Source organism: Pteropus vampyrus, unplaced genomic scaffold (assembly GCF_000151845.1).
Source record: "Pteropus vampyrus isolate Shadow unplaced genomic scaffold, Pvam_2.0 Scaffold374, whole genome shotgun sequence".
Taxonomy (NCBI): Eukaryota; Metazoa; Chordata; class Mammalia; order Chiroptera; family Pteropodidae; genus Pteropus; species Pteropus vampyrus.
Window position 1 is genome coordinate 950,691 of NW_011889155.1, and position 11,381 is coordinate 962,071.

Genomic DNA, 11,381 nt, shown 5'->3' on the forward strand with positions numbered 1-11,381 from the left:
ATGGGTCTAATCTCACTGCTATCCTTTCCCAGCTGACTTCACTATGAAAAGCAGACTTACTTGATTCCCTGTCAGTACCCCAACTTCCACGTCTACAGAAGGCATCCCTGAGAGGGAACGATTACCTTGTGGCTGTGATAGGCCGAGCGGCTGGTGTGTAGGCTGGCCAAAAGGCTCTTGGACTGCTGCTGGACACTGGCTGGTGCTGGCAGGGACAGCAGCAAAGTGGCCAGCTCCTGAGCTGCATTCTTGTTTCTCTCCTAATGCAGAAGAAAGTAGGGTTATCACTAACCCTGCCAAATCTATGCAGAATGCACTGTCTGCACTGTCCTCCCCCGTCCTCCCTTCCAGTCCCCCAGGGCAAGGTCACGTTCCACAGACTGCAAAGAGCAAAACAAGGAATTTCAGAAATTACAATCCTCCCACAATATAGGTGCAGAAATTGGGTCCAAGATCATAACTCCCAGAACAGTGTTCTTTTACCAGAACTCATCCTATTCTAAGAAACACTCTTACCATGGGTCCCCCAAAAGTAGGACATAAGGCCATAAGCTGAAGACTTTTCTGTGAGCTTCTTTGCAAACCAAGATTATACCATAAATATTCTTTCAGCTGAGAGGAGACCTCGGGCCCTCTGACAACTCCACTGACTTCCTGCCTCTTCAGAAAGCTCCACGTACTTTGAAAAAGTAACTTGCCTTTTCGATGATTGGGCCAACAGCAAAGCAGCTTTCCAGGGCTTCTAAAGAACTCACAACCAGCCTAGGGAGAGAGAAAAGCTGGCTTGAGTACAAACACCACCCTTCTCTCCGCCTTGTGCTTTAGCCTGTGCGAACTGAAGTCGCGAGGACCTTGGGGACAGCTAATGAATGCCAAATACAAAATCAAAGCACAAGAAGACCTGCCACAGGCACCATGCATATCGTTTCCTTGTTACAGGCCAGGAGAACCTGGCTCCTGCTTGGAGATCAACCTGAGGCCGTGTTCATAATCCGTAACTCAAAGACAGGGCTTTTCTTCCTCAAAGAGGATCAATGTGCTTCCTTCTGCTGCCTGTGGCAGGGATCACTGAGATAGGCTTAACAGTCTTGATGCCATGGGACCCGAAGCTCAGGTGCCCATCGATCAGTAGGCAAAGGGATACACAAAGGGAAAGGTTAAAGCCATCTTCTTATACTGGGAAGGCCTGGTTACATTTTACTTACGCCTCCTAGAAAATGCACAGAGGCACTTCCTATGAGTCCCTAAGTATGGGGAAGAGCGTGAATTGTATTTTCAGGAGCATGCCAACTGCCAACATGTAAAGGGTACTACAAAGCACCTTTAGAAACCTGAGCAATTTTCTCTTAGGAAAGGCACAGGAAACCCAACTGCTGAAGGCTATCAAGTAACACGCTCCCCAGGGACGACTCCTGTGAGTTTAACGTGGCATAGTAAAGATCAACACTCTGACGATGGACGCTCTGGACAGAGAGGGGAAGTACTGAGAAGGCAGCTGGAGAAAAAGGTCAAGGGGCAGAGGAAGGCAACGAAGAACTAGGGAAAAGGGAGCGGAGGCACAAAACAAAGTTGGAGAGAGCAAGCTCTCTGGTGGCTTTTCAGATGGTAAGACTTCTCCGTAGTCCTGCCACCCCTGCCGCCCCTGCCCCACTTCTCATCCACTGTAGAGGGGGCACAGAGAAGGATGGGGTAAGGAAAGAAAGCCAAGAGAGTCTGAAGCGGCCAATACCAGTGCGCACATACAACCCTCCGCATACTCCACTTTTACGCGAGACAGCTCTGCAGCCATGCAATCAATGACTAGAACAGAAAGAAGCAGGAGGACTGTTCCACAGAAGCAGAATCAACGCAAAGCCACACCATTGGTTACATTGCTCTCTGACACACACTCACTCGTGCAGAGGAAAGAAAGAGGGCATACTAACCGGTCCAGCTTGGTTAAGGACTCAGTTTCAGAACTTGGGGGAGAAGCAAAGAAAAAAAAAAAAAGGAAAAAAATGTGAAGCTCATCAGAAACCTGGAAACATCCTAAGCAAACAATATAAGAACAGGATAGGGGGGAAAAAGAGAGAAAGAGAGAGAGAAAAGGGGGAGGGAGGCTGCTGGTGGGAGGCAGTGATTCCAAGCCAAACTATTCTTATGACTTACAATGTAAGAAACTCAACATCTTACATCATGAGTTACTTCATCTGCCATGGCAAACCAGTAGCTAGCTACCTAGCACAAAGAAGCCAAGCGCAATGCTTAAGAAGGCCACTGGAGGGAGCCCTAGGAGGCTCTGAACTGCTTATAAGATGCAGCAGCCAGCCTACTGCAGCAGTATTATCACCTTGTAAGTAGCTGCTGCAGAGAAAGATGAGAAGATGATGAAATCAAAATGAAAGGGAAGATTTCTCCCTATAATTTCAGCAAGACTGGATCCTAATCTATAATAACTGGCTTAAGCATCTTCTAGTCAGCAGTCTCTGGCTACTCCTCAGGGTACCTGAACGTTTAGAGAAGGCACAGAAGCCCCCGGGCAGAGACTGGAGTCAGATGGCTCTCAGCACACTTTCATTCAGGCTCTGTCTGCACACTAAGGAGATACTGAGTGTCAGGGACTTGTGCGAAAACTTGAAAATCACAGGCTAGACCTGGGCAGTTAACAGAAGCTGACTCTCTCAAGACACAGGTTCTGTAGGGAGAGTGGAAAATGGGGAGAACAGAAGACAACCCCTGCCAGGGCTGGTACCTCTCCAGGACAGTTCCACTGGTGGTCGTGGGGGCAGCTGAGTCGCTCTCTCCAGTGCCATTGCTCTGGTTCAGGTTTGAAGGGCAGATGTTGCTGACGGAGGCAGAAGGGAATTCTTCCGGGGGCTCATCTGGCCAGCCAAACTGCTCCTTAGTCTTGCCGTAAATTTTTACAGCATCGATCATGGTGACACCAGCTGGATCTACCGAGGCCCCGACTGCAATAAGCAAGAGAAGCCATTAAGAAGCACCGTCTCTAAAGGGCTAACACCACCGTCTCCAAAACAAAAACCACATAGTGTGGGCAAGGGAACAAATCACAAGGATTTTGCAGTCATAGAGGAACCTTATCTCTGAGATTTCAGCAGCGCTTTAATCTTGTATCATGCTGAATATGTGAAGAAACAGTTCCATTGACCACAAAGCCTAGGAGGTCACTACTCCAAAAAGTCCCAAACCATCATTGCAGGTATTGGCCCTTCTAATGCTATCAGGGAACCGTATGGGCCACTCCACCCCCAGGGAGCTCTGAGCACTCCCTTGTTCAAAGCACAGATCATCATCAGTATACTAACAACTATTTCTAGGAAAAGAGCATCAGACAGGTGGCCAGTAAATATTAAAGAAAGATGCCAGGCTTATAAAAGGCTCAAAGATTTGTAAGGAGGGTTTAAAGTTTACAACAGCATGAAAACGCAAGGCACTGCTAAACACCTCTCAGTCTGGTGGGACCTGAGGCCTCGCGACTTCACATGCTAATCTTGCCTCCTCTCTGCCTAAACACACGGGCTACAGAGGTGAACAATGAAGTAGACTTTTACCCTTTCTCCACCACTCCCGTTCTCATATATGTCCCTTTCCTGTCACCTTGCCAGTCACCTTCATTTATATCTCGAATGAAGGTCAGAATTTCATGACGGCAGAGACCACAAAAATATCAGTAGAGCAAAGGGTTCCCAGAATACTGGAGAGTCACAGAGAAGTGGACCCCATGTCAGCAGCCACTATGAGAAGGATACAGCCCGTGCCAGGGGCTGGTGACTCACTGAAAAGGTTCAGTTTCTTATCAGCTTGCAGGGCTTCTTCTCTGGTGAAGGGGAAATCGAACCAGCGTGAGCGACTCAGGTTAAGTTGCATAGTCCTCCCGAAGATCTCAATATATGATGGAGCCCGTTCAATTGCCTGCGTCCCAATCTGGATCCGCATGCCTGTCATCACCATTGTGCTGTTGTTGTTACTAATCTCAATGGTGAAGCCACCGGGCTGTAGGGAGGAAAGGTACACAGCAAAGAACTAATACAGGTTCTTAAGTGAAACTTGTAAACCTCAAAACGTGATCCTAGACAAGACCATTATCCTTTTAATGCCCCAGTAATTACTTCCTTGCTTCCAAGAATGGGGACATTGAGGCAGGGAGTGGACTCTCTTCAATTTCAGGCTTCCTACCCCACAGCATGAACCAACCCCTGCTGCCCCCTGCTGTCCCCTGCACAGTAACCCTGCTGGTACTGTTGGAATAGAAGCCCTTCCACATGGGAGTGAGAATATTCATTTACTCCAGGGACCACTTAACTAAAATTAAGGATTAGACTGTGAGGATACACTTCAGACCTGCATTCTAAAGAGACATGTTCGCACGCAATATTATTTGAGTCCTGCTAGGAAATGAACCCAGCCTGACACAATCCTCACCTTGGTGTTGGCCACATACATGCCAGTGGAATTCAGCCGGTGCTTTATCTGTTGTGCATTGTAGACCTGCAGGAGATCATTACCACCAAACTCCACATCTGTCAGCTGCTGGTTGTGCTCAAAGAAGTCAATAGGGAAGGTCACCTGGCTAGATGTGCGGGTTGCTGTGGAGAGCAGCACCAGATTGCAGAGAGCATCAGTGAATATAGTCTCTATCACGTCTGTGCCCGGTCAACAGAGAAAGACCCCTCCTGGCCAAACTCACACTCGCACACTCTAACCTTTCCAGACCAACTCTGGATTACAATGTTTGCATCAATATGATGCCCACATGTGGTTAACTGTCCAATAAGTCATTATCCCCATAACTTAGCAGGACAAAGAAATCAGATTTTGATGCTGAGTACAGGTAATAACACTAGATTCTCTCATAGCTGGTTTATCCAAAATAAATAGAAACTATTTCTTTACAGGAGGATGAGCTGCATCATTATCTCAAACACAGACTCTGTAACAAATTTCAGGTATCGGGATGACCCCTACAATGGTCTTTGCTTAGCCAGATTCACTCACTCCTAATTTCGAGCTTTTACTCCCTGCAGAATCCTCTATCAGTCAGTAGCAAGACGCCCAGCTCAGAGACTTATGGTGGGTTCTTCACTACTCAGTGGGAAATTAAGCAACGGAAGGATCGACCCCTCAATCAGTTTCGTCTTGCACTTCACGCCAGGCAAACCATCTTCCCTAAACCCAGACAAAAATCTCTCAAACAAGGTCCAAGAGATAATTCTTTACTGGGCACCTAAGAATGGATAACCTGAAATGGAGAGTCAGTGGGTGCGTCCCCATTTGCACAATGTATCTCTAGAAGCCACACAGAACACTGATGACTTCAGAAAACTTGACTCCACTTTTGGGAAGTTAGCTAGCACATATCCCTACCTTTACAAAATGTGCAAGCAGGACAGTCACGGATTCTTCATGGATATTTACAAGTCTATTCTGAGTCATCATCTAGAAGACTGCCACTCCCATTCCCCTACCAGTCTTTTGAGGAGGGGCCTTACTGATGGTAGCTGTTTTACGCTTGCGAACAGGCTTCATTATGCTGATCACACTGCTGGGCTGCAGGGAGGGCTGAAGCCAGTAGGAGGTGTTCTCCACATTGGCCATGTAAATGCGCAGGCTGCCATCCTCACACAGCAAAATCATTGTTGTCCGCTGCTGCTCGTTGCAGGCTGTGTGCCTAATGGCAACCATGTCTTGGATCTGGACGGGGACAAAGGAGGGTGTTAGTTCCCACACCCATGGATCAGAACAGAGAGAAAGAGGCAAAGAAGCAACTTGTTGCATGGTCAGTTACACGTTGCAGAAGGGTGGCAAAGGCATAGGAGAAAATGGATCAAAATTCTTTTACAGACCTCCACTAAAAGAGCTACAAAAGTAGCATAATATACAAATATAAAACGAGATCGGGGTCCCAGTCTATTCGAGTGATGGGAAAATCTGGCACTGACCTTTGCTTTAGCAGGAAGAGTCTTTATCTCTTGAATAAGAAAAGTGTCTGGTTTCACCATAACCACCAGTGGCACACCTGTAGTTTGCTGCACACAACACACCAAGCCAGGGTGGTTCATCACCTCGGACCACTGGCAAAGGGCAGGAGATGTCTTACTGCCACCATTGGAACTGTAGAAGACAAAAGTGGCCATAGTTAGGTGTCAATAACCACCTATTAATGCTTTCCTTGACCTAAAGGCCATCCTCACTAAATCCTTGACTCCAGGGGCAATATATTTGTCCAGGGCGAACCTCAGTTTTACTCCAAGCCATGTATATACTCTCATATGGCCCAATGTGTGTCCCTGGCAGGGGTCCTGGTTAGAATCTCCACTGCTGGGTTCCACTGTCTGAGGGACGAGGTGACCCTCTGTGCCTAGAGGTTGCCAACTACATAAGGCCATGGAGCTGCCTAAGGCTGAAGACCCACTGTCCTATTAAGGATCTCCAAGTACATCACGTTATAGGTAAATAGCATCCATTTAATTTTATCCCAAACCAGGGAATTCACAAAGCAGAGCCAGAGACAAAGTGCTATAATGGCTCTTTAACAGCAGATTAAGAAAAGAATAAGAAACCCTTAACCTGTTCTTTCTCTTCCATAAATAAAAGACTCGCTCCCTCACACGCACCTCTCTTACCTGGAAATGTGACAGAAGCCTCTGCCTCCCCCAATCCCAACCATGCCCCCACTACTGATACCATGTTCTATTTACTGATAAATCCCCCAAGAGGGCAACATAAAGGGCATTTTCACAGCGTGTCCAGGAGAAATTTATTTACACTTCTCAAAACTCAGTAATCACATTAAAATCAGGTTTGCTGCCTTGACTATAGCTTTTCCTTCTGAGTGACAGCAGCCCCCCAAATTGCCTCTTACAGCTAATGGTCTCCATGGTGGGGGACAGTCCAACCTGTCAACACTGGATGCTGCTTGATTTTAAAGACATCTAGCAGAAAGGGAGAGGTTTGCTGGAAAAAAATAAGTTTCGCCCAAAGTTAAGTTCCACAGACAGTATCTTGGAGCAGGTTGGAGCCCTCCTCTTCACATAGGCACTGTGGAAGCCGAGGGCCGCATGCTCACTCTCACCTCTCACACGCACCTCTCTTACCTGGGCCGCATGCTCACTCTCACCTTTTGATGCTGATGGAGAAGAGCTGCAACACCTCCAGGGTCGTCCTGCTGATGGTGGCCGCAAATGATTTGCCTTGACAATAGCTGAAGAACAGCATCTGCAACACGTGGGAGTAGTAGACAGACACACCGCCACCTGCCACTTGGCTGTTACTGTCCTGTCAAAACAAAACACAACATCTGCATTAACTTCTCACGTTGTCTTGGGTACCAGCTTCCGGTTTTGCTGGTTATTAGTTTTAAATCATGATTATGACCTCTCATAGTCTAAACATGAGACCCCTGCGGGTAAATCTTAAAAATACATGAGAACAAAGAAACGTCAAGTTGGATTGGTTTAGCCCTAAAGGACATGATCTCTTGCTACTAGTTAGATAAAAAATCAGAAGAAAAAAGAACAACAGAAGAGCTGTTAGGCTAATTAAATCTGGAACAGAAGGAGTTGGCAACATTTGCTCTAACCTTCAGGTCCTCATGGTTAATTTCCAGAACATTAGTGACATAGAAGGGTCCCTGCTGGGCACTGCTGGCCTCTTCCATGAGCTGAGTATAGATGTATCCAGCCGAAGACATTATAACAATGATGTTCTTTCCCTCCTCGTTGAAGAGGAAGGTAACGTCTCTTATCTTTGAGCTCGGCAGGAGGAAGTAGAAGGTTGGGCTCAAAGCATCGACAGACAGGTCATAAATCTGCAGGACGAATGGAACAAAGAAAAAATAAGGGGCGACCTATGTCAACTCCATCCCCAAATTATCCTGGTTAATCCGAAGAGCTGCAACTGTGAGCAATGGGCATTCACCCACCATTCGACAGCATCTATAAATGTTAGGCACTGAGCATATAAAGATGAATAAAGTATCTTTTTACTCTTCCTCAAGGAATGAGTAAAACAGAGATACACATCAAAAAATTCTGTAACAAGTAACAGCCGTGCACTTGGTACAGCCAGTGCAGAACCAAAATTGATTTCATATTGCCTACACACAGAAAGCTCCTGATCAGCAATATAACAAAGGGAACGAATGTCAGAATTTTTTTTTTTTTTTTTTTTTTTTTTAAATTTCTGGGAGAAGCTAGCACGCAGTGGAAATCAGACATTCTGGATTTAGAAGTAAAATCATTCTAAAACCACATCATCAAAGAGCTGTTACTGTACCTTGACAAAGTCTGCGGTGACAATCGCTAACTCAGTCTGTGAACCAGGTAACCACACGGCTTTGATGATGAAGTTCCCCGTTGCCAACTGGGGGTGCAACACTAGATGATCCGAAACGGAGCCTGAGCTACCGAACGTCAGCACGTGGCAGTCCTGGGCACGGTTTACGGAACAGAATGGTTAACAGATGATTTGGAAATAGGCTCATCACTTCAGAGTTCTAATGTTTCCTTTTCTTCCCTAATATTCCCTTCCTTCAGATAGTATTCAGACTAATAACACACTCAGGTTTCAAGAGCACGCAAAGATTATTTCCATTATAAAAGCAATCTGGAAGAAATTCAGAGAAAGATTTCTTTTGCATTCCAGTGGCTTTTAATAAAGTTTAATCTCATCAACAAGTAGGAGACGGTAGTGCTGAAAACAGGAGAGAGAAAGTGACCAGGATCCACAGCTGTAGGTGGTGAATCCTGGATCAGGACTGTTACCTTTAGCCCACACACAGCCAGGTAGTCCTCCTTGCAGGGATTCCCAGTGAGGCTCAAGACAGTGAAGGGGACTGGGGCAGATGCCAGGCGGGTCAGAGTTAACTTCCTTTTGCTGGAATCTGCCTGCTTCAGCAGTGCGGAGAGCTGCAGAACAGTGATCTGCAAAGAACCATTACCAATTTATTCTTAACTCTAGTCTTCAAAGAACACAGAGCAAAAACAAAAGCTTCTCCAATAGGGATACGAGTTTGCAGGTGTGTATTGTGGATAAGCCTCTTAGGAAAATCCTCCGCCAATATCGGCCTCCGTTTCTCCTGGCTGAAAGGTATGGAGTGTCTTTCATTTCCTGCTTCTAGTGAGGACCAAACATGAGCAATAAAACCAACTTCTCTTTGTATAATCAGTTCAAAAAAATAAATAATTCCTATGTACTACATCCTTTCTAGTTCTCTACAAAATGTTTTTAAAGGTATTTTTGAACTGTTTTGAGGACTATTCATCTCTAGTTTTTCACTTAAGATAAAGCTAAAACAACTTCACTGATGATGAAACCAGAATAAAGCAATGTGAGTTAAGATACCCACCACTCTCCAACTTCTACAACACGACATATAAACTTCCCTGTGTCCTCAGATGGCTGAGGGCAGGAAAGAACTAAATAAGGAACACTGAGCCTTCCTACAAAGACTATTACCTCTCAGTTTGTGCCTTCCAGTGACCAAACTGGGCAAGACTGGGAGCCACCTGTGCTGGGTTACTGCTGGTCATCCATCACCTTTCCCCAGGGGCTTGAAGGCTATGTTCTGAATGGGAATTTACTACTGAGAGTCTTTGTTCTAGCCAGACTGGATATAAATCTAATCGAGTAACTCAGGCTTCAGGTAGAAACACTCACTGAGCACTCTCCCTAAAGCATTCTTGGAGCCCAACAGACTCTTTCCCAGACAGCTAATCTGAACATAGTCATCTACCTGTTTTACTTAGCACTTAAGACAAACATGACCTAAAATGAGTGAGAAGGAATTGGAAGACCCACCTTGCCTTTCTCATGGCTGACAGCCAAATGCTGGCGGCGCCCATGGGGAGAGGAAAGCACACACATAGCTACCCGCCTGAGCACATGGGCGCTGATTAGCTGTCGAATAGTCTGGCCCTGATCTCCACTGTAATTCATCCGAACATTCTCAAAGGCACCTTCCTGGGAGCCCAAGGTGGGAACCTGGCAAAGAGGGAAGCAGAGAGTAGGCAGTAATAAGGCAAACAAGATCAAGTAGATTTGTACACTATTCAGGTGACTGAGACACTGCAGTTGGTCATTCAAAAGCAGTGGACTCTAATCTTTAATCCGTGAACACCGGTAAATTTTTAATGTCATTTGTCAGTCCAATAAGAACAATGTAGTGAACATTTCATAAAGCTAAATTTAATTAATAAAAAGTATCAACCTTTAAAAAAAATGTTAAAATGCACTTTTAAAAAAAATAAAATATGATAATAGGATTTTTTTTTCATTGATCTAACCTGGCAAATTTAAAAGACACAGCTTTATGGATCACCAATGCCACGCCAATATTTTTCAGGTTCATCTTTAATATCTAAAAGTCTAAAAAACACTGCTTTAAAACTGTAACTGTTTTCATTTGTCTGTTTGTTTGGAAAGTAATGGGAACATATACTGGACCACACAGTGTTGTCTACTCCTTACCTTCCGTTTTAAAGGCATGGATTCATAAATATCTTTTATACTACTGTGTAACTGCTGTATAAAACTATAATTGATTTTTAATAAAATACCAAAATGTGTATACGTATGTGTGTGAATTTCCAAGTGAATATTTTTTTCTTAAAAAGTCACTATATGAAATCTAGTCATGTACCTCATTTACTTTTACATTTCTCTTTTACTTTCCACTAAAGAGGCCATGCAGGCCCCAGTGGAAGTCCTATATTCAGGGCTGAGCCCAGGTTTTAAAGGGGATCATGACTTATAATTTATAAGCCAAATCAAATGAAGGGCTAAAGGAAAGTTACTCAAAGCAAAGCAAACTTCACAAGCAGATGAGCTGCAGAGGAGGAGACGCAGTAAGGAGGTTTCCTATTTATACACAGAATAAATTTCTAACTATTGGAATTGCCTCGGAATGAAGATCCTCACATCTTGGTGGTTCATTTATTTACATGGTCTGAAAAAGTGACTTATTCACTGGGTTAGTCCAAATGACTCCTTTTGAAGACACACCTCATATGCTGATTTTCAAACTGAATGTCCTAATATCTTAAGTTCTAAGTTCTGAATGGCCAGGGACTGACTGTTCTAAGGATAGTCCTCATAGTATACAGCACACTCTGGCATCCCAGTAAGCTTGTTGGTTCCTATACCCATCTAACTTCCTGACCCTGCACACACTCACCATCAGTTGGTCTGTCATCTCAACCACCTTGTCCACCGTATGCAGCTCGCGGAGGGCTTGCTGAGCCCGGCTGCTGCTCCCCACAGCAGAAGCCTGCTGAAAGTTGGTCTGAATGGCATCCATGAGGAAATTGAGCATGTCTAACACGAGAGGAGCGAAGGAGAAATTGGCCTGAGAAAAATCCAAATAAATAAGTGAAAAAAAAAAA

General features: G+C 45.0%; 1 protein-coding gene across 1 annotated transcript in view; it reads right to left on the reverse strand.

Annotated features, from left to right (window-relative positions):
• The window catches only part of UBR4 (ubiquitin protein ligase E3 component n-recognin 4), a 128,464-nt gene that overhangs the window by 73,014 nt on the left and 44,069 nt on the right, over positions 1-11,381 (reverse strand). Inside the window, exons 39-51 of the mRNA XM_011379756.2 lie at positions 11,174-11,344; positions 9,799-9,981; positions 8,763-8,921; positions 8,275-8,427; positions 7,580-7,807; positions 7,118-7,275; positions 5,940-6,111; positions 5,490-5,691; positions 4,423-4,586; positions 3,777-3,993; positions 2,732-2,948; positions 699-762; positions 126-260 (exon numbers count right to left, since the gene is read on the reverse strand). Of these exons, the coding sequence (XP_011378058.1) occupies positions 126-260; positions 699-762; positions 2,732-2,948; positions 3,777-3,993; positions 4,423-4,586; positions 5,490-5,691; positions 5,940-6,111; positions 7,118-7,275; positions 7,580-7,807; positions 8,275-8,427; positions 8,763-8,921; positions 9,799-9,981; positions 11,174-11,344 (2,223 nt within the window). The remainder of the gene's footprint in view (positions 1-125; positions 261-698; positions 763-2,731; positions 2,949-3,776; positions 3,994-4,422; positions 4,587-5,489; positions 5,692-5,939; positions 6,112-7,117; positions 7,276-7,579; positions 7,808-8,274; positions 8,428-8,762; positions 8,922-9,798; positions 9,982-11,173; positions 11,345-11,381) is intronic.